Source organism: Macrosteles quadrilineatus, unplaced genomic scaffold (genome assembly GCF_028750875.1).
Source record: "Macrosteles quadrilineatus isolate MER2022 unplaced genomic scaffold, UCM_ALF_1.0 Scaffold_11__1_contigs__length_5352618, whole genome shotgun sequence".
In the NCBI taxonomy this organism is placed as follows: domain Eukaryota; kingdom Metazoa; phylum Arthropoda; class Insecta; order Hemiptera; family Cicadellidae; genus Macrosteles; species Macrosteles quadrilineatus.
The window spans coordinates 616,415-640,404 of record NW_026542604.1 but is presented as its reverse complement, the minus strand read 5'-3'; the positions used below and the strand labels follow the sequence as shown (position 1 = coordinate 640,404).

General features: G+C 36.9%; 3 protein-coding genes across 3 annotated transcripts in view; 1 reads left to right on the top strand and 2 right to left on the bottom strand.

Moving 5' to 3' along the window:
• Positions 1–14,872, bottom strand: part of LOC129004732 (proton-coupled amino acid transporter-like protein pathetic) — a 55,418-nt gene extending 40,546 nt beyond the window's left edge. The window contains exon 1 of the mRNA XM_054433321.1: positions 14,613–14,872. The gene's annotated coding sequence lies outside the window, so the exon portion shown is untranslated. The remainder of the gene's footprint in view (positions 1–14,612) is intronic.
• On the top strand, positions 3,658–9,453 carry LOC129004764 (uncharacterized). The gene is made up of 2 exons (XM_054433390.1): positions 3,658–3,922; positions 4,356–9,453. The coding sequence occupies exon 2, from the start codon at positions 4,408–4,410 to the stop codon at positions 9,451–9,453; it is 5,046 nt and encodes a 1,681-aa protein (XP_054289365.1). The 5' UTR covers positions 3,658–3,922; positions 4,356–4,407.
• A 3,949-nt stretch (positions 14,873–18,821) lies between the features above and the next one.
• On the bottom strand, positions 18,822–20,814 carry LOC129004790 (uncharacterized). The gene has a single exon (XM_054433428.1). It carries the CDS (start codon positions 20,730–20,732, stop codon positions 18,927–18,929), a length of 1,806 nt encoding a protein of 601 aa, XP_054289403.1. The 5' UTR covers positions 20,733–20,814; the 3' UTR covers positions 18,822–18,926.
• Between the last annotated feature and the right edge of the window lie 3,176 nt (positions 20,815–23,990).

Below are 23,990 nucleotides of genomic sequence, written 5' to 3'. Positions count from 1 at the left end.
TATTTGGCCTTAAATTGCTCTATTTGAAGCCTAAATTTAGAAAATTTTCCCGGGGGAGGACCCCCTAATCCCACTGGAGGACCCCCCCCCCCCGAACTGAAATCCTAGGGCCCCATTGGAAAATTTGCCCGGGGCCCCTGAAGTCGTAAGTCCGGCCCTGTGTAGGAAAAGTATAATGTGCAACTCGAGTTCAAAGTGCAATTGCCTCACTCGCCTACGGCTCGTGAGTAAGGATTTCTCTCGAGTGAGTGAATTGCTCACTTTTCTCACTAGTTGCATAAATAACTATTTCCAGCATTCTTTTTGTGAAACAATTGTTTCGTTGTAATGTCTACGCGTATGACATAAGGGATCGGGCATTATTAATACATGGTTCTACATTTACAATAGTTTATTATACTAGTTCAGTTCCGATTTCCAAGCGAGGTCGATTCTGAACCTAAATGCTATTTTTCATTGGGAAATCAATTCATAGCATGTCTATATCAGTAACCAGACCAGAAGTGTGATCCTTCTTTTGTAAAAAATAAGTACAACATATCAATGGCGTTGTTCAACACTGTCGTAAAGAGTCTGTCATCGATGTATTTATAAAATAGGAAGTTTGTATATATATTTGAACGTGATGGACTACGAAACCGCTCGTAAGATTGTAATGAAACTTTCAGGCATTATTATAAAAAAAAAGCATTATATAAGCATTATTCAAGGTTGGTTTGTGTGACGTTTGGTGCAGATCCGTCAAAAGGGCTCCGCCCCAGTGGCTTTAGAGTTTCCCATGTTAACCTTATGAGTACTTATATTTAAATGGAATTAAAGAATTTTAACAGCTGGTTCAACTAAAAAATTTGATTCTGTGATGTTCAATATCATTAAAAAGTTAATAGGTTTACCAAAAGGGTGCAGAACTATTTTTTTTTTATTTATGACAACAGCTAATATGCAACCAAAAGGTGAGTGAGCGTAGCGAACGAGCTAAACCTGAAGCACAGCGAACGAGCTCCAACCTAAAGGTGAGTAAGCGTAGCAAACTAACTTCAACCAGGACGTGATAGAGCGATGCGAACGACCTCATCTTGAAAATGAACGAGCATTTGACATAAAACCACATTAGGACAGGACGACGTCTGCCGGGCCAGCTAGTTTTTATGTTATATTGGATATAACATAAAAAGATTGTGAGTGAACACATCATGAATTTCTCAATAGGCAGTTACTGTGAAGCGGCCTCTTACTCGATAAAAATAGTATCACATGATAAAGCAGTTATCTCGTGATTTTGTTGACAGTTATCTTTGGAACTGTCATTTTTAACAGTATTACCTAGTCAGTCCACGATAAGTCCTTCCAATTATTATATCATCATAGCAAGGCCGCACTAGATATACCTAGTGAGGCCTTGATCATAGCTCTAAAATGGTACGGATGAAGATGATAGCAGAAAGGGGTGGAGAAGATACAACAATTAGCTGTTTTATTATGTAGGCATGTTTTCACGTATAATATGGGTAATTACTATTGGTTTTGTGTGCAACACCTTGTAAAAATAGGTAAATTAAAGTATCTCATTTTAGCACATACTTTTCAAACAATTTCCGAGGGTAGCGCCCAAACCCTTGGTAAGTGGAGACTTGCAAACACACAGAGCACGCAAAAGTCACCCTTGCACCCAAAAGTATTGACAGTCGGTGTAGACAAATTGTTTTCACTCGTACGGCATCTATCTCTCCTAGCTGTCTCGTGCGGACTATTTTACTTTTTGGTTGAAAATCCAGAGTGCAGAAAAAAGAATGAAGCAAAGTGAAAAGTGCAGAAATTAACTGAAAGTGTATAACAATCAGTGCAAAAATTGTCATAGTTTACTGCCCGTGTTTTATTTCTTTCTTTGTCGGAGTGAATCGCTATCAGTCGCTTGGTCCTCGTACCTCACGACTGTATTTGTTGAAGCAAGAACATTGACTTGCTATCTCATTGACTTTAGAGATAGCAATGGCAGTCATCGAACTGGCGTTGTACCCATAACGTAATTTACTATCACGCCTATAATACCCTCATATACCTTAAACATTGTAACGTCCGAATGCCATATAGTAGACTAAACATGACGTACTCACCTTAGAACTTTAATAATAATGGAACAACTATGGATAATACCTAATTGAAGAATGCCGTCCAATATGTCAGTGTACTATTTATTTAACATCAACGCATTCTATACTTACCACATACCGATCATGAAACGCACGTCCAAACCGATTTCATATTTTACTACGGTGTGAAAAGTCTTTTTAAGCTAATACACATAGCTATAATATCGGCTTCCTAGAGCCCATTGTAAATTTCCGCGAGCACATCGCAAAGCCCTAGACCAGCTATCATTGAATGGTAGACGCAAAACCTGTTTTAAATCACTATTGTATTGAGGCTCAGGTTCTTTTTCTTCGCTAACATTCCTCTTAGCTTGAGCCGGTCACGCCTGCTTGCATCTTGTCTCCAGTCTGCCGCCAGTCGGTAAAAAATGGCGGGAACTTCCAGGCCAGTTGTCAATGTGAATGTGAGGTGGTGATGGACTGCAGATTACGGATCATGACCTAACCTAGCCTAGCACTTTGCTGCTTCCCTGAGCACAAAACATGGTGTTCCGTATTCAAGCATCTACGCAACCTAGGTGAATCCAGACTTCATTCATATTTTGTTCTGACCCTTGCCCTGTCACGTGATGTCTGGCAATTCCCCCCATTCCTCATGTACTCTTCAACCCGGCATCATGTTCTCGCCATTTTCCCTAGTTTTGTATTATAATATTCCCCTACTCTATTTGTGGCATATAAATTGAACTTATATTATCGTATGTTTATCTTATGTATTTATTTGTGACACACCTAACAAAAAAGTGAACTGAATAGTTAAAAACTGTATTCAAACTGTTCTTGGTGCAACTACCGGTCGCGTACGCGAAAGCTGGCCAGCAAACATCAAGTGCGTCAACGGTCTACTAGACATCACTTCAGTAAAAAGGAAGGTACCAAATCACATTTCTTCCTATTTAAAAGTTTATTATTTTGTGCTCACAGTGTGTCTCTAAAGCTGATCTTAACATAATATATCTCACATCCCTCATTTTTTATACAGTCCACCATATCGAAGTTTACCCCCCATTCGCTGGTCCTGTCGACCCGGATTACATTTGCCAATTAAAATATAATTGCTACAGTACAATAATTTATTTCTCAAATGAATGTTTATGATCAGTGTCACATCCCTAACTGGTAATATTTTGTCTTGTGAAACATTATTACGAACAATTTTAATGTCCATTCCTGTTTCATACCAGACAATTATTTTCATGTTCAATTTTGTCACTGCCACCTAAATCACGTCAAGTTAGGCCTACCTAGTTTGTCTTGAAATAAATCAAGCTTAGAACATTTTTCAGGATTGAATATTTATTCACATCTCATCCATAAAATCCTTTTAAATAATAAGGTCTCACAATCAATTCAGCCTTATTATTTGGGTTTATAAATAAAACTGCAAAGTTAGTTAGTAGTTATTTCCCTGAAATATTCTGTCCCATTGTCCGCCATTTTGTAACAACGTTCTGTCCTTTGCGATACACCTTGGTAGTTGGTAGTTCTCAACTTCGCCAACAGATCGCTCTGCGCTACATGGCAACCAATAACCTACAAGATTAGTGAAACGGTGGAACTGAGGACGAACCAATCACCTGTCTGCTATTAAACTGAAAACTCAACTCATCAAAACTCTGTTCATCTACATCAGCTGTTTGTTTAAATATAACCCGATATTGAATTGAAACATATCAACATAACCTGCAAGTTTGTTTATGTTGTTGAAAAATGAAGACATTATTTATTTAATCAAATACTAATTGAAAAGGGTCCTGAACTGGAGAAAACTGGTAATTATTGTTATTGCTATGCTCTCTTTATTCATTATTGTAAATATTATTGTCAACAGAGATTATTGGTGATAATAACAAATTGATAATTGACTTCACTTTACTATTGAAGTTGAATTGCAAATTGATTTATGCACTTCAGTAGGCCTAGATTTATGAGATTATTATTAATTTAAGATTTTGGGCTATTTTATGAAAACTCATCTATTCTTGTTGTGTGTTATTTAATTTGTTTGTTCATGATGAGATTCACTACCCTACAAAGAAAAGCAAAACTTGTTAAAAACAGGTTTCAGAAAATAAATAAATATTTGTCAAACCAACTTCCTCGAACTGAAGGTCAAGAATTGACTCCTGCTAATATACAGCGTTTACACAATTATAATGAGGAGGTCAGAGATCTATTTACTGACTTTAAAACTTTATTTAATAGAGTTGTGACTGATGACCCTGCTTCTGATTGTGATGAGGAGGAATCATTTTCAATGCATGATGAACTTTCTGACTTGTATGTAGCCCTTATAAGTGACATTAAAGTTCTTTTGCCAGTTGAACCTGTTGTAACACCTACTCCACCTCCAGCTTCTCTGCGCCTGCCTAAATTTGAGTTGCCTAAATTTAGTGGTAACTATGAAGAGTGGGTTAGTTTCTATAATATTTTTGAAGCCTCTGTCAATGCGAATAATTCTGTCTCCCCAGTGAATAAGTTTCAGTATTTGCTTAGTGCCCTGAGTGGTGAGCCCTTAGACTTGGTTAAGAGTCTTAATATTACTCCTGAAAACTATGTGGTAGCCCTTCGACTTCTCAAGGATCGCTATGAAAACAAGAGACGTATTGTCACTCAGCTTGTTACAAAAATTCTGGATTTGTCGCCCATTACTAGTGGTTCGCTTAAGAGCTTACAATCATTTCTCACTGTATATAAGGAAAATACTCAAGCCTTGAAAAACTTAAATCATGACATTACAACTGAAAACACCCTGTTAGTCTTAACACTTTTAAAGAAGATCCCAGCTGATATTAGAAAATCTTTTGAAGACTCTCGCGCCTTAAACAACGAGATCCCTCTTGTTAATGATTTAATGACCTTTCTTGAAATGGAATTCAAACGTTTAGAAGGTGCTAGTATTTGTCTCAGTTCACCATCTACCTCAAAGTATTCCACTGGCCTAAAGTGTCCTACAAACATAACTAGGCCTAATAAGTTTACGCGTGAAAGTAAGCCACATTTCACCAACCATACAAAAACTGCTCTTGTCGCCACAACCAACTCTTGTAGATTTTGTCAAGCTGCAGATCACAACATATACAAGTGTCAAGCTTTCCTAGCTAGAAGTGTGAGTGAAAGATCTGAGTTTATTCGCAAGAATAGGATTTGTACAAACTGCCTCGGTTATCTTCATAACACACTCAACTGCCCCTCAAGTAAAGTGTGTCAGATTTGTTCCAAACATCACCATACTCTATTGCATGAGCCCACACGTAGTTCACTTCAGGCACAGTCAAGCTATCAAACTAAGCTGTCTCCTCAAAATAAGACCTACACACCTAATTCATCTTCAAAGAATACAACAACTATTAATCCTACTGCTTCTACAAACGTTAACGCTTTTGTAGGATTGTCTAGTCAACTCAATCCAACTAAAACCACAATCCTTCTTGGTACATGTTTAGTTCATGTCTCTTCACAACATGGTCAACATACTGTACTCCGTGCTGTGCTCGACTCCGCTGCCCAACTTACCCTTATATCAGAGAAAGCTATTCAACTCATCAACGCCCCACGTACTCGACTCCATGATGAAATAAAAGGAATCTCTGGTGCAGTTATTAATTCTAGAGGTATCGTACATGTCAACATGTCTGCGATCAATGGAAATCCTTTGGCTAAAAACCATCCTTGTATGGTTTTGAGTAGTATCACATCACCCCTGCCTCAGATACCAGTTTCACACCAGGTTAAGGAATCTTTGAAACATTTTATCCTAGCCGATCCCTGTTTCGATCAGCCTGGAGAGATAGATTTACTTATCGGTGCAGACTTATTTGCCCTAACCCTCACAGGCGAACAGCATAGATTAGGACAAAATTTACCTCAAGCTCTTGGAACCATTTTTGGTTTTGTTGTGATGGGCCTCGCTCCTGTAGCCTCTGTAGCAGGAAACTCATCAAACACATTTCCCATCTCACTCTTGACAACTCATGATTTGGACCTTCATAATTCACTTCAAAAATTCTGGACGCTAGAAGAACCCCCAATACGGATCAAGGCTCAGACTGAGGAAGATACCCTCTGTTTACAACATTTTGAAAACACCCATAGACGTGATGACTCAGGTCGTTACATAATCGAGCTGCCCAAGAGACCAAATCATTCCCCTCTTGGTGAATCTTGTACCAAAGCACAATTGAGACTTAGCTCGATGGAAAGGAAATTCTCTAATCAACCCGAGTTACAAAGGCTCTATTCTGAATTTATGGATGACTACATTGAATCAGGTCATATGACTATTTGTAAAGAACCTCCCACCTCTGAATACTATTATTTGCCTCACCACGGTGTCTTCAAGGAGAATCCCCCGAATTCAAAAATACGTGTTGTTTTTGACGGCAGCGCTAAAACTACTAATGGCATATCATTGAACGACATTCTCATGCCTGGTCCCAAACTTCAAAATGATATCAGTGATGTTTTATTGTATTTTAGATGTCATAAAATTGTATTCACCTGTGACATACGTCAAATGTATCGTCAGATCTTGGTTTCTGATAAGGACAAAAGTTATCAAATGATATACTGGCGCGCTAGTCCAGATGATCCACTCCAAACGTACAAACTCAATACAGTTACATATGGGCTTAATTGTTCCCCTTTTATTGCAATCAAAACCTTGCACCAGCTAGTTTTGGACGAAGGTCAACCATACCCACAAGCTTCTGATATCTTGACCAAGTCTATCTTCTATGATGATATTATAGCTGGAGCTGAAGATCTTGATAAAGCTATGTCAGCTCAAAATGAACTGAAAACATTGCTGTCTAAAGGCGGTTTTGAACTCCGTAAGTGGATCAGTAATGCACCCCAACTCTTGGATCAGATTCCAGTCGAACACAAAGAATCACCAGTGGAGTTGACTGATGGTAGTGAGGCCTTCTACAGTGTATTGGGTTTAAGATGGACCCCAGAGACAGACATGCTCTCATACAAAGTAAAGAATGTTGAAGTAGGCCACTTGCTAACCAAGAGAATGATTCTCTCAACAATCGCTAAACTCTATGATCTCCCAGGATTTCTCACACCTGTAATATTTTGGGCTAAAACACTCATTCAATATCTTTGGACCACAGGTCTAAAATGGGATGATCCAATTCAAGATGAGATAAGAACAAAATGGATTTCCTTTTTAGAAGAACTACCCGTGATCCAAAACCTAAGGATCCCACGTTACATCTTTACCTCAACTCATAAGCTTGCAGAACTTCATGGTTTCAGCGATGCTTCGGAGAAAGGATATGCTGCAGTAGTCTACCTCCGTGTGATCAACTTATCGAATGATGTTAAAATTAATCTGATAATGGCCAAATCTAAAGTCGCCCCACTAAAAAGAGTATCTCTGCCTCGTCTCGAACTGTGCGGTGCTCACCTACTTGGAAAGCTCCTGCAATACTGTTCAAATCTTCTTTCGTCCCACATTAAGATTGACTCGATGTATGCATGGTGTGACTCTACCATTGTTCTTACATGGATACGCACTCACCCCTATCGCTTAAAAGTTTATGTGGCCAACCGTGTCTCAGAACTACAAGAATTAATTTCTCCTGAATCATGGCATTACGTCAAGTCCCTAGACAACCCAGCAGATTGTGCAACCCGAGGACTCTCCCCATCTCAACTCTTAAGCCACCAATTGTGGTGGAAGGGACCTGAATGGTTATACTTGTCATCAGATCTTTGGCCAAAGCCCGAATTCAGTTTAATCACTGATCAAGACACTCTTGAAGTCAAACCAAATCCCTTGAATGTCCTAGTTAACGTTGAAAAGTTAGAAAATTACAGATTTGATTTACTTGAAAAATTCTCATGCTTTAGAAAACTTGTAAATGTCACTGCTTATGTTCTACGATTCATCCATAATATTTGTGGGAACGCCCGACTAGCTGGACAACTTAGTTATAAAGAGATCTCTTCTGCTAAAATGAATCTCTTCAAACTCATTCAAATTTCATCTTTCAAGGATGACATCACAGCTCTGAAAAAGGGCACTCAGTGCAGCTTAAGACTGGCTCGATTATCACCTTACATTGACGATAACGGTTTGGTAAGAGTAGGCGGTAGGTTGAAACATTCAAACCTTACTCAAGATGCCAAATACCCAATCCTGTTACCTAAATCTCATAATGTTGTAAAACTGTTGGTCATGCACTATCATCTCAAATATTTACATGCAGGCCCTCAGTTGCTGCAATCGATCCTCACTCAAGAAGTATGGATATTATCTGCTCGTAGTGTAATCAGATCTGTAATCTTTAAATGTCAAAGATGTTTTAAGTTGAAACCTACAAATCAACCTCCACTTATGGGAGACTTACCCGAAACTCGACTACGGCCTGTAAGACCATTCTATCATACTGGCATGGATTATAGCGGTCACTTTGAAGTGAAAGTACACACCACTAGGAATTCTCAAAAGCTTAAGTCATACCTCTGCCTATTTGTTTGCTTTACCACAAAAGCGGTGCACTTGGAAGTTGTAACTGATCTCTCAGTGGACTCATTCATTGCTGCTCTTAAAAGATTTGTTTCTCGTCGTGGACTTTGTGCTCACCTATACTCTGATTGTGGAACAAACTATGTCGGTGCCTCCAAGCAACTGAATAAGACCTTCCAGAATTTCATTGATGAAAGGAATACTCAAGATGCTCTCACTAACTTCGCCCTCGATCATTCAATTAATTTTCATTTCCAACCACCAGCCGCGCCTCACCAAGGAGGCCTTTGGGAGAGTGCCATAAAGAGCTCAAAGTACCATCTCAAGAGAGTAATTGGAGATCAAATTCTAACACTAATGGAGCTGATAACCCTTGTCACGCAGGTGGAGGCAGTATTGAACTCTCGTCCACTAACAGCTCTATCAGCAGATCCATCTGACATCACAGCACTCACCCCAGGTCATTTTCTCATCGGGACATCTCTTGTCGCAGTACCTGAAGTAAATGTATCCGATATTCCTGACAATCGACTAAAGCATTGGCAAACAGTTCAGGCTCTACATCAGCGCTTCTGGAGAAGGTGGCACCAAGAGTATTTGCACCAGCTTCAACAAAGGAAAAAGTGGATAAAGCCAAACAAGAATCTTGAAGTAGGCGATTTAGTCATTATCCATGACCCAAAAACACCACCACTTCTCTGGCCTCTTGGTCGCATTGTGAAGACATCACCTGGAGCAGATGGCATCGTTCGAGTTGTCTCCATCAAGACTTCGAGAGGAATCTTCTGTCGCCCTGCTACCAAGGTGTACCCGCTCCCCTAATCACAAAATATTTCTATTTAATGTCCTATTTCATGTTTATATTTATAATTGTCATATATATCATATCTTATAATTAGGTGTGTCATCATTATCTATTGTGTATATATATCTACATTGTATTACTTGTGCCCATTTATGAGTCAATGAATCAATTTATGAATCTGTTGAACCATGTATGGTTCAAGGCGGGCGGCATGTTCCGTATTCAAGCATCTACGCAACCTAGGTGAATCCAGACTTCATTCATATTTTGTTCTGACCCTTGCCCTGTCACGTGATGTCTGGCAATTCCCCCCATTCCTCATGTACTCTTCAACCCGGCATCATGTTCTCGCCATTTTCCCTAGTTTTGTATTATAATATTCCCCTACTCTATTTGTGGCATATAAATTGAACTTATATTATCGTATGTTTATCTTATGTATTTATTTGTGACACACCTAACAAAAAAGTGAACTGAATAGTTAAAAACTGTATTCAAACTGTTCTTGGTGCAACTACCGGTCGCGTACGCGAAAGCTGGCCAGCAAACATCAAGTGCGTCAACGGTCTACTAGACATCACTTCAGTAAAAAGGAAGGTACCAAATCACATTTCTTCCTATTTAAAAGTTTATTATTTTGTGCTCACAGTGTGTCTCTAAAGCTGATCTTAACATAATATATCTCACATCCCTCATTTTTTATACAGTCCACCATATCGAAGTTTACCCCCCACATGGCGTCCGTGTCGACAAGGTTATCTCTGGATCTGTGCCAATATTTGCATACTCTGTGCAACTACAGCACATCTGTGCTGCGTTGTTGTGATTTGTCCTACTTCAGAGTTGTTCCGCCCATTCAAAATGTTTCCAGCTGGTATTATTTTACTGTGGTGACATTAAGGTGCAGCCCATTCAGCGCGGCGCACACGTGAATGAAGTTTCATGGTGAAAAACTACCATGAATGAAGTTTTTCGGTTGTCTGAAACAGGAGGTAACTATCCTTGATCATTAGTTAAAAACAGTTAATCTTAGTCGGTTTATTAAAAGCACACAATATATCATCTCACTTCATTATAAGTCGAATTGCATTTTAATTCTAAAAATACCGAACCAAGTGTGCACAAGAATTGATTGGATGAAGGATGATGCTGGAATGGAATAAATGTAACTACATGTGAATTTTGCTACTGAGACAAGAAGCTTTTCAATAATCAAAGCCACAACGATCATGGTCAAACAAATCTATACCGCAAACAAAATCTACTAAGAACTAAATTATTTATTAGGTCTCCCTGTATATCTTTTGCACAGTTAAGAATACAACTGTATGCTTTATCTTCGTTGCTTCGTTTCCACATACACCAAGACTAATCATAAGTGAAATACAGAGCAGAATAAAATAACTCAACAAAGGTAAATTCAAGGAGCGCGTTCTATGAACATTCTAGGTGCACCGATACTTGTTCACAGGACGCGCCCATTGATATACGTAAACGTATGAAAGAACTAATTGTCCTCCGGTAACTATATGCCATTATTGCATAAACTTATAGAACAAATACCCCCTCGGCAGCAAACATGCAGACTAAGCAAATTTCCATTTGCTATACAATACATTATGATTATACATACAAATCAGCTGATTTTCCTCGTTTCTAGACCAAACACAGCCACGGATACGGTACGTTAGATATCAACCGGTAAGAAATATCAAAGGTGACCTTTTACAAGAGCAAACACATAACCTAAATGACCTTTTATACATCTAAAAAAATAACCTGTGTGTTACTATAAGTTAATTATGGTGGTAGGAAAAATCTTGGGTGTATTGCGAACACTTGCGATCTTAATACACAAAAAATAGTTATTTCCATCCTTATGGTTCAGCCGATTACACTACTTTAAAGTATGTGTCATGAGGGCGCTTTTTTGACCAAGCACAGACAGAGAGAGTATTTATACAGCCTATGTGATTTATATATTTACTGTAAAGCTTCTTTAGTATGTTTACAATAAACAAATATTTGGTCTTATATTGTACATACTGCAGTTATTGTTACTTGTTATTTAACCAACTAGTGTAGCTATACCGATACATCCATGAACTGCTGCTATACATCCGGCATTTTATTTAATCGTAGAATTAAAGCATTGATTTTAAAATCCATTTGTATTGTATAATCCACAAATTCAAAGCACAAAAAACAAAACTACACAAAACGTAGTTAATTTGTCACGGCACTCATAATATAATGAACACATTAACGAGTGGCTCAAAACAAACACCCTACGTACAGACAACTGACCTAGTTTTTGTGCCAGCTGAAAACTCTGTCAATAGACGCAGTGCATCGCCGCTGAGAATGGGGGTTTATTTTGGTCGTAGACTACAACGCGTCTGTCTAGTCTAGAATCAACCTACAATTGAACTCAACTTGTGAAAACTACCGCCTCGAGATATCCTTGAGTCCTACACGCTTCCTGTGTTAATGTCAGACCGGCGGGGAAATGGAAACATGGAATATCTTTAAGTTTTTTCAGCAGTTTCTGGTTTAGATTCGATTAATTTTCATATTCAAAATCTCTGTGTTAAAGTGGTATTCAATGTTTACGCATATATACGCGGCTAGCGGAATACCCGTGCCTCGCTACGGAAACTTTCAAATTGGTTGAAATTTTTAATTTGTTAGATATTCTCTGGTTAGTTGAGAAGTGCTCGCCTCCTAAACAGAAGACGCTGGTACAATCCATGTTTTAATAAAATAGCTCTATTGGATCAGCTGATATGTCACTAAAAAACTGTCATCTCATCCATTTTACCATAGATTAGAGGGTAGTCTACTCCTTTAATCTATGATGCGGCTAACCCAAGTCCAGTGTGTTGGAGCGTCTTATACATATAATCTTTCCGTAAGATATTACACCTTTCATCCTAACAGAGTCAAATCTAAACCCATTTATCAATTTCAATATCAATTAATCGGTCATCAGATAACGATCGTATCGAACTAAAATTCGACAACAAAGGTGTGGACCGTTTCCTTACGAAATGCCCATGACTTTAAAATACAATAAAAGACACACTAATTTCAAACCAAACACGACTATTGTGCAAACAAGTAAAATTAACAACTTAGTGTGAGAGATAGTGCACTTTACTAAAAGCTGTAAACAGATAAAACCGCCGTAAAATAGGATTAGCTCCTGAGTGAGAGTGAAAACACACTTAACAGCATCTTTATAATTTATCTCTCTGAAACACAATGAAGGTACTTCCATTACCTTGGTGGTCCAGATAAGATGAGATTAAAACTAATTTTAAACCTCTCTAAGCTAAAATCTAATAGCTATAAAAAATAACTAATACTGATAAATAACTAAACATCAATTAATTAAAAGTTCTGTAAGTTAAAAAGATCGCTTACTATGGTAAGCTGTCAATCGATCGCCCGGTGACCACAGTACATTCAAAACACAATCAAAGAACTAAAGACCTAACAGAAATTAGCATTATAGCATTTGCAATGGATAAGTGACAAAGAAAGGGTAAAGGTTTAAAGACGATGTTTACGCATTGTTCAAATCGTAAAAAAGTATTTAATAAATTTTAGTTAAGGAACTATTTTGTGCACACACGATTTTTGACACCACCACTACCACTGTATTAATACGGAGAACTGCGTTCATCACTTTAAAACATAATATTTATATATTCAAAATGTCAACAAAAAATCAACTACTTAAAACACAACCGTAGTAAGTTTTCCCGTCTAGAGTACAAATACCCCCGCCGCAGCAAACCTGCCGTCTAAGCGAATTTCCATTTGGCTGAATTGATTTTCAATCGAGCTATTTAAATAACATTAGGTTTAACAAGTACCTAGGTTTGCTGCTACAAGGAAACTGATAAAGTTTGTGTTTTAAGTAAAATAATTATTGCTTAGTAGAAAATGAATATATTTGCCAAGTTTGAACAAAAGATATCCATAAACAAGCAAACTACAACATTTTACGTTATTCTCCATAAGAATAACATGGGAATTTTAAATTTACAATTTTTTAGTTTTCTCCGTAACCAATAACCGTACAAAAACACTTTGATATACTGAACTGTTTGTTTTTTTAAGCTCTTTAAGAAGGTTTAGAGAAAAATTGGGAAATTTTGTGTCTTGAGGGTCAAAAGTGAGAAAAACCAATTTTTACCTCATAAAACCCCCCATAAAACCCTGTTCCCATGGTCCGATCATGCTGGATCGCGAACTCATTCAAGTTTATCCCGCCTTACACCTTCAAACCAAATTTCATCAAAATCGGATAAAAATTACTCAAGTTATCGTGTTCACGGACACATATATATATAAATCTATATATATATATATCTATATATATATATATATATACATATATAAAAATTTGAACGAATGGTGTTTTTGGCCTCTGGGGACATCAAAATGAAAAAGTAAATCGGTCCCGGGCCTAAGTCTTACCATGAGACCTACGGTAATAGCTACTTCCCTATAGGGAAATTCGCTAAAAAGTGTTGCCTATTAAAATTCCATACTGCTCTTGCTCTAGCAATTAAAATAAAATTCATATTAATCCAATTAATGAAATTATTACTATCTACTCGATGTATTACTATCTACTCGATGTAGATAGTATTAGTTCAATTGGTAATAAAAATGAATCTACTTTTTACACATTTCAACGTAGTAAATATGTTTGTCAATAATAGTTGTATTTATTGTATTTTAAGTTGGAGACTAATCTACTGTGAATCTGTCTAAGAAATGTTTGTAATAATCCCTAACCATTTTTAACAATAAGCATGAATAAAAGTAAAATATGAATAATTCTAGATACTATTGGTACATAAAACCAAGTTCAAGGTGGACCCAATAATTAGGTAATTATGTTTTTTTTATTTACTAAACCCTCAGGCAGGGCCTGTAAATGATAGTTCAAATTTGCAATACAATTAGGACAATAATTTAAATGATTGCGTCCATCTCAATCATAATTACTTATGCAGTGCTTTAATTGGTATAAAATATAGCCAACTAATATTTTATTTCACATTAAATAGTTATAAAAAAGTCAAATACCAATTGTAACCCATTAAACATTTTTTTTCAAACACAACATTTTGCAGGAAACATATTGAATGTTACTTACAGCCTTGAAAACAGCTCTTAACACGTGGCCGAAGAACTTGCGATCGGTAAAACACAAAAAAATGTCGCACCTTTATCAAAACTATCACTGTCTTTCAGGTGTGTGAGGTACACGAAAGTAATAATTCACCAAACAACGTGGGGCAAAGTTTAGGTTAGGGATGACGAAATAACCGACACCGACTGGCCGCGAGAGACGACGGCAAGGTGTTAGCGTAGAATGGCCTTTCGGTCTTTTCTTACCTAACCTTTGGCTTTACCGCGCGCCGACCGATTGGTGCGAACTCTCGCGCGCTTTGAGCTAACTACAACGCCGCCAGCTGGTCCTGCGCGCGCAACATCTTGTACTGTTGAACATATGGTTAGTTAGTACATGGTACATATTGTTGTGATGGATTTGAGACAATTACTGTTACAAGGGGACCCGTACGCAAATTGTAATAGTTTTTTACATAAAGTTATTAGTTGAACATAACTATTAAAATTTATTTTAAACGTTATTTGTTATTTTTAGATCTACACTTTAAAAAGTAATTAACCTACCTCAATCAATCATAGTTGTCAAAAAAGTAGTCTATTTCAAATACATTTCCATAAACTTTTTAATCTCTTGTTTACAATCTGACTGTGATCAAACATTCAACTGAAAAAACAGCAGTTAAACATACAATGGGCTCAATAATTAAATTAAACGTGAGGGGCAAGCCCTAAAGAAAATTGCCTTTTAATTACCATTTGCGGGCGCGCTAGATCATTAGCTTTAAAATGACACTTCAATAGTAAAAATCGGTTCTCTAGGACGGCTGGAAAAGGGGTGTAATATGGAAAACCCTAGTGTATTAAGTATATAGACTAGGGGTGCAATGCAATGCAGATGTCTGTTCGAAATATTCAGCGAGGAAAGCATTTCATCCAATACTTTTGGGAAATGTAACCACGAATCGATTGTCCCCAATTGGCTCGGGTATAATTGATTATGCCCTAATTAGTTACTCATTCTGTATTATACGGAATTTTATGGGGTAAAAATAGTTTTTCGCATTTTTTATCCCGAAAATAAGTAATTTATTTAGTCAAATACAATCACAACGTTAACCGAGGTCAAAATAAACCAAAACACAAAATTTCTTATTTAGTAACATCTGTAAAACTATTTTCAGGTTGAATCTAGTCCTTCAATCTAACAGCCAAAAATTCTAGAGGCTCTAGTAAGCCTGCTTGTGAGCTCTCTTCACAAGCCTGGTGATAGTGTTGGGGGATGGGAATGATTAGTGTTTCGAAGAGAAAATACTTTTGACAAGAAGAAACATCAAACATGTCAAGATTCTTTTTCACAAACGACAGCAAGTCTCCAAAGTACAAAGAAAGAAAATGTTAAAATCGTGTATTGACTAAAGATTTCTCTAAAAGATTGTTTTTTTTTAGATGGAGAAGATAACTCTAAGAGCCATCTAAGGAATATAAATTAAATGTTGCAATTACTTTCCAATAGTTTTTTGTGCCACTAGTGGAGCACTTTGCGTTCACGTTACACATTGTATTTTTCCTATAGTTACTATAAAGAAAAAGCACATAAATAATTAGTCTTTCAAACACTAAACAACATAGGTTTGTTAAATCCAAGTGTTGAACGAAAAAAGTACGTTAGAGCGGCAAAAAGCTACGTTGTGCGCTATAACATAGATAAAACATGGCTATAATCAGTGCAATGAAGCCCACTTTGTCAGGTAGGCCCATTTAGAGCCTTAAAAAATAATTAATTTCGTATACTGTTGGGTTGCTGAATGCTTAACGGTTACGGAAAAATAATAACTAAACTTTAAATTTAAGAATTCCATGTCATTGATGTGGAGGATAAATAACCTTTTTAGTTTGCTTGTTTATGGGTTTATTTTGATTGAATTCAGTAAATGTGTTTATTTTATTTCATACTAAGCTATCTCCATTTCATTTAAAAACATGCCTTGTTACCTACCCTCCCTGTTGCAGCAAACCTAAGTACTCGATAAATTAACGTTATTTAAAAAGGAAATAAATCTGACAATTTTAAGAGAATATTTTTAGTGGAAATCCAGCCAGATAAATGGAAATTCGCTTAGTCTGCAGGTACGCTGTGCCGGTTTTTTTATCTTGCTAAGCCATCATGGTGACCAATCAACCATTAAGGCCCATGTCAAATTTGTAAACTTTAAATTCACGGAGGAAAAATCCCTGCAGTCCGATTTGTATTGCTACAGATTTATATTTTCCCACATTTGGTTACTATGACTATTGACTATAGATGAACGAATTTTAAAATTATCTATACTAACAGCCAGCGTCACTTCGTGACTTCAAAATGCGTGATATAGCCTATTTGAATAATTGACAATTTTTTTATTGAATTTTAAAATTTTATTTTTAACGTAATAAGCATTAAATTATCACTAACTTGTACTTTATTCAAGCAACCCCTGAACATAGCTTTGTAAGTCGTTTCTCGAATACAATATTAAATCGTGTATAAAAAACTGAATACGTCTCAAATATAAAGAATCATAAAAACTACATACCTCATCCATTAGTCCAAGCTTAAAAAGAGGGGGTTGACAGGTTATAACTGAATTGTCCATGGCTAAGGGCAGTTGATAAGGGTTAATTTTCATCATATCCCTTTGTATTGCGCCTATTATTGTGTTGTACCTATTATTTTAATTGTGTATGCGACCTCTTCGAGGCATATTAGAAAAAATACAAATACCCCAATGAAACATACTATGAAAACAAAATCTAACGTAAGTTGTTTTCTTCTTTACATTTAAAACAAATAACATTACAGCATTTTACTTGAATTCACTAAAACACTAACAAAAAAAAAACTTTGAAAACACAAAATCCTATCAAAACACGAAATCTAATGAAAGTAATTTTCTTCTTTACATTGTATACGAATTACATTATAATATTTTACTTGAATTCAATAAAATATCGCAAAAGGCAAAACAAATCTTTTAACATAGACTTTCTTTTAACGTAGAAGGATAAGTTCATCTTTATATGACTGTGCTAAATACGGCTTCAGCCGTTCAGGAGGAGTATTTGGAAAACTAAAGCAGGTCTGAAGTTTAAGAGCTTCGCTTGTTCCACTCAGCAAGTAGGGGTTATTAAACCTTTTATTGATTCCATTTCCATAGTAAAAAATGTAACATTGACTATGAACAGTGCAAGTAGAATTCTCAATGTACAACCTGACGATGGTTTTTGTCTATGTTTTTCGAATTCACACGGACACATCTTATACAGTGTGATTGAAAAGTCCCGGAACGGTGTAAAGTAAGTTTTACCATGCTCGATAAACTAATGAGAGCTTCGGTCCACGAAGAGCCAGACAAAATTCTGAAATAGCAGCAAAGGTCGAATTTGGTATAGAATTAAGGGTAAGTTAAGTAGAATTAGAATACATTACCGCAACCCCGAACTCGGTCTTGGACGACCGAAATCGTTGAGTGGGTGAGAGCCTATGCTCAGCAAAATATGGTCATGATTTACGATTTCACCATGGCTGCGGAACATGTTCACTATTTTGCCATTACTGCAGAAAATGTTGAGTGTTCACTAATTCACCATGACTGCTGAAGATGTTCTAGATTTCGCATACAGACGATGTTCATGATGCTGCAACAGTCGGGTTATTCCAACGATCACATACATGGGTTATTCATGCACTGACTGATTTTCATGAGCGTTAACGCTAGGAAACACACGCTAGATGTTGAACAATTCCAAATTTATCTTAAACCCATATTACAACAAAATTGTACCAAAATTAGGTTTTCCTCTGTGGTGAAGTTTCTAGATTCACGCATACTTCAGGTCCACCCGGAATTCCTCCAACAACATCCCATTACATTGCTTATGTCTATCTCTACATTTGGGGAGCGAGCTGGTCTAGTGGTTAGAGCGCGGGACTCCAGTCCCTGAGGTCCCGGGTTCGAATCCCGCCAATCACCAATGGATTTTATCTAAGTGATAATGCCGCAACCTCTGAAGTAATGTGAAAAACAATTCCAGGCTCGTGCCTAGCCCTAGCGTCTTAGGACAAAAGAAAATACTATATATACAGTACAAGTCCTACCATAGAAACCAAGCAGGGTTGTTTTAGTATCCAGTAAACTGTGTTCACATTTAGAATTTTGCTATACAAATCAGGAGTAAATTAAAAACGTTTACCTCTTACATAATATATTTATTAGACAATATGAAATTTATACATGTAGCTAATACTGTATCTGAAATCACCCAACCACCAGCAACCATCTTGCTACAAATGACTTGTTCATTTTTTACCCTTTTTTCCTTTACCTTTTCCTTTATCCTTTCCTTTCCCTTTGCCCTTACCTTTATCCTTGCTTTTGATGCTTTTCTTTGACGTTTTTGGGATGTCTGACTCGAGATATTGAGTGTCCTTGTCACTTGCGGGAGGTTTTGGTTCTTTCATTTTTGGAGTTCGCAATTCGAGCTCTAAATTTCTCTTTTTGTCCCCTTCACACTTTTTGCCTATTTTGAGGAGGAAAACATCGTGGCCTTCGTCTACGGGTAGCCCTGACACAGGACCAACAGCTGCCTTGGTCGCCATCCCGGGGATGTCATCTGACTTAACATTTACAGTGTTTTTCTGCATACCGTCTCTAGTTTCTTCTGCGGATGTTAACTTATAATACACTTGCGAATCTAGTTGTTGATCTCTTTCCGACAGAGGGTCACCAGGTTTCTTCAAAGGAAGCTGAAATATAACTTGATCGTCTTGCATGCCAACTTCTCCTGGAGCTAGAATCATGTTTCTATCAGTCTTTTGGGAATAATTCGCCTTGGATGCGGGAGACACGGGGTATGGACACTCGCAAAGTATTTCTCTTCCTATTCTAGTCGGAGGCTGGATTACTCTTGGATCGTAAGCACCAAGTTGGCTTTGCTCCCATGGAGTAAGCGGCCTCGGAGAACTAGATTTATTTGGATTTTGGTAGCATCGCATCGGATCTCCAGGCTGGGTGATATTTTGGCTATATGTTGGATTTGGCGGTTTCAGCCGTGGATCAAAAGTCTCTACTTGGCTTTGCTCCCATGGAGTAAGCGGCCTCGGAGGACTAGATTTATTTGGATTTTGGTAGCATCGCATCGGATCTCCAGGCTGGGTGATATTTTGGCTATATGTTGGATTTGGCGGTTTCAGCCGTGGATCAAAAGTCTCTACTTGGCTTTGCTCCCAAGTCACCTGGGGTCTGCTTGTTTGCGGCCATGATGACTTTGGGTAGCAATGCAGTGGATCCCCTGGCTGAGGGACAGATCTAGTACTGCTTGGTCCTGATTGAGGGTAATAAGCTTCTGCCTGTCTTTGCTCCCATGGCGAAAATGGCTCGATAGGTGGTTTACGTAGTGGGTTCCCAGGTATTGTGGAACATTGTGGGCGATTTTGAGCCGCAGGCACATAATGAGGTTTTTCTACCGGTAATTCTTCTTTACAAGCAGCTTTTAAGTCAGTGCCTTTGAAAAGGTAAGACTTTTCAGTTTCTTTATTCAAACTAAACTGAGTTACAATAATCTTCCCGAAACACGAAAGCCTTAAAAATGCTGTTATACTACCAACTTTTCTTCCAGACTCGTCTTTTATATCAAATGTCCCTTTTTTAATTTTGGACAAAGATGATGTGTCACTGTTTTCATCCGTGTTTTGTTTTAGAAGTTCCGTAAAACTATCTCCTATGTCTACAGTTGTTTTCCCCAACTCCAGCTTATCAGGGAGAACCCCCTCCTTCATTTTCCGAATGACACTCACCTTAACCTCGAAGGGGACTGGAAGAATTGGTCCTTGTGGCGTCTTCAAAGAAAAAAAACAGGACTTTCCACTCTTGAATGTAATGTGACTGGTGTCTTTATTACTGACAGAGGTTCCAATGAAGTCACTTTCACAGACAACCAAGGGAGGATAGTGAAGGAACTGGAACATCACACATGTGTCCGCCATGTTTGACGCCAAATCCTTATTAAGGTTTGGGCTGGAACTATCGGTTTGTATAAGCAGGTTATCCACCAATACCTCCAGTAAAAACAGCTTTTCAGCGTCATTCTGCATTGCATCCCCCATTTCAAAATGTAATAATTAATATTCTTCCCAGATAAAACTTGATTTTCTTGTTTGGGTTGTTGAAATGAGGTGTCGTAATAGTTTTAGGACAATAGTTTTAGGACAATGCACTTTTGATTTGTAAAAAAATACTAAAATTTACAATGTTCTAAGCTAAATAATTAGGAACACTTCAGTAAACAAAATATTTAGTCTTTAAATACGTTACCATATGGTTTTCAAGAAACAAAAAGTCATAAGGGAAAAATTCTTAACCTTATTTAATGTAAATTCTAAGCATATTGATAACAAGTGTGAAATCGTTCAGGAAATATATTTAATCGTTATACATTTAACTTCCAACTGTTTTCAATTTATCCTAAGGATATCATCGTAATCGTCATAAAGTCAACGACTTACAAGAGATTGTTTATGATAATTTATAAATCAAAGTTTGGTTGTCGTTGTCGTTAAAATAATCAATGTCATAAACAAAACTCATAATCAAAAGAAAGTTCTAAAATAACTATGAAACCCAATACTCTGGCAGCTATGAAAATAGAGAAAGTTTGTGCATTTTTATTTATAAAATAAGGAAAATTTAGTACAGAAACCCTATCAGAAGATATATAGACATTGTTTTTTTTTTTTTTTAATGTATGTGGTATTCTAAGTATTCTAAGTTTTTTTTTCTTTCAAGAATTCAGTGTGAAAATGTTTTGACCTCAGGATTGCCACAGTAGGGTACCAATTACAGTAGAATAATAACCAGTGCAATCGGATTCCTTACTACGCCAATTAATCTGTTATACTGTAAAGTATGATCGTTGGGTGATTATAAATTAATGATATGTACTGTATATACTTCCACAGCATAAGTCCACAGCAGCAGTTAGTTGCAGCATTGACTATATAACACTAGTGTTATATAGTCATAGTCAATGGTTGCAGTCTGGAAATTAGGTGGTACCAAGCGCCGGTTTCTGACTGAAAGCATAGATAAAACATACTCCTCAAGGAACTCCTTGGGGAGTATGTTTTATCTATGCTGTAAGCAAGCTTCTCGCAGCGTGCGTCAATACATTATAGTTGATCGCACAGCTGCTGTAAAAACATGACAAACTATTTGTTTCTATAAATAAAATTCTGATTTAGGTATTTTTTTGCAGGAAGAATAGTCATTGTCCCACGAAAATGATTGAACTGTGTCGTGACGACTCACCTTGCAATGCAAGTAGCAAGTCATACCCACTGAATAAACTAATAAACTCCCCAACGGGCCACTTGGATTCAAGCCCGAACGCTTTTGCATGACTACCCGACTACCCTCACGCTGGCCGCGTGTCTCATGCCCTGACTGGTCCATATACTTTAACCTAATGAGATCACCAAGGCAATCCTCGACTTGCCTTATAGGAAGTACTTCTTGGACATATGAAGCAACTGCCTCACCCACTTTAACCCCGCCTTTGAGGATGACACCCACGACAGAATCTGGCGTAAACACCTTCACCATGGATAACGTTCTAAAGAAAGTAGCCTTGACCCATACCAGGAACCATTGACTATAGCCTACCTATATAGTCAATGCCAGGAACTAACACAAATAGATCTCTCCTTTAACACGGCCCACCCAAGATTGAATTTCCATCACAAAATATTGCCAGAGAGCAAGAACCTTTAATTATCTCCATTACAAAATATTATATTGTTCGATCCGATTTGACCACCTACTCGTATAATATTAGTTTTTGATTCTATCTTTGATACTGTTAAACCCGGAATCAATCCAGAAAATTTTCCCGGAGGCAAGTTTTGGAGTGGGGAAATATATCTGACCTTTGCTAAGCCACTCATGACACGCACCCATAGACTTAGTGTCCTACAACTTTTTGTTCTATGTGTCGTGTTGATTTTCAACTGTGTAGAGTAACGCAATGCTCGCACTTTCTGATTTCATAAAGTACCGTACGTCAACAGCAAAGAAAATAAACGGTATCAGCATTCTGACACATACTTTCTCCCATAAGTTTGTCAACAACCTTTATCATGTGTAAGCGGTGAGAGTAAATATACGGAAATGGGATTTGTAAAATTTTGTTCAGAATTTAAAGGACTATAACATACTAAATTTTATCAAAATCGTTCGGGCCATTTTTGGGAAAATCCAATTTTTCTGTTATTTTATGGGGGTTTTATGGGAAAATTACATAATTTACAATAACTTTTGAACCGTAATTTTTACAGAGATGGGATTTGTACCATTTTGTTCCGAATATAAAGGACTATAACATACTAAATTTTTATCAAAATCGTTCGGGCCATTTTTGGGAAAATCCTATTTTTCCGTTATTTTATGGGGTTTTATGGGGAAATCCCCATTAAAAATAAAAATTTCTAAAAATAAAAAAAACTATCCAAATTGTAAGGATCATAACATACTATGATAAATCAAAACCGGATTTTTTTCTAAAATCCTATTTTTCGTTATTTTATGGGGTTTTTATGGGAAAATAACATATTTGACCATAACTTTTGAACCGTAATTTTTACAGAAATGGGATTTGTACCATTTTATTCAGAATTTAAAGGGCTACAACATACTATCAAAATCGTTCGGGCCATTTTTGATAAAATCCAATTTTTCCGGTTTTTTATGGGTTTTTATGAGAAAATCCCCATAAAAAAATCAAAATTTCAAAAAAATGAAAAAAACACCTGGAGATACCATGGATTAGAACCTACATACCAAATTTCATCGAAATCGGACCACAGGTGTAGTCTCTAGCTCTGTACACATCCAGACACACACACACACACACCAATAAAATAAACCAGGGGGACCCAAAACGAATATATCCACTCAAAACTCAAACTCGAAAATTTTGACGAAAACAATACTTTCTCCATATACTATGGTATAGGGGGAGAAAGTAAAAATTGTTTTTTATTCTTCTTTAAAATAAAACAAGAAAAAAATAAAACAATTTTTTGGGTGGGAAACGTAAATAATTGTTAGCGTAACACATGCGGTTTGAAGAGCGATGCAAAGAACTTGTCAAAAGTTAGACTATCCAGCTTAGTTTTTTTACCCTAAATAGTCAGCATTTTGGAAGATGAATGAATATTATAATTCTATCTGTATAATAATTTATATTTTAAATTTATCTTTATACATTATACAATGTATTATACAATTATTACAATTATTAATGTATTATACAATGTATTATACAATTTATACAATTATACATGTGTATAAATTTTACGTAAGTTATT

Coding starts and splice junctions, on each gene's coding strand:
- LOC129004764 (XM_054433390.1), top strand. CDS start 4,408: ATGCATGATGAACTTTCTGACTTGTATGTAGCCCTTATAAGTGACATT.
- LOC129004790 (XM_054433428.1), bottom strand. CDS start 20,732: ATGGGGGATGCAATGCAGAATGACGCTGAAAAGCTGTTTTTACTGGAG.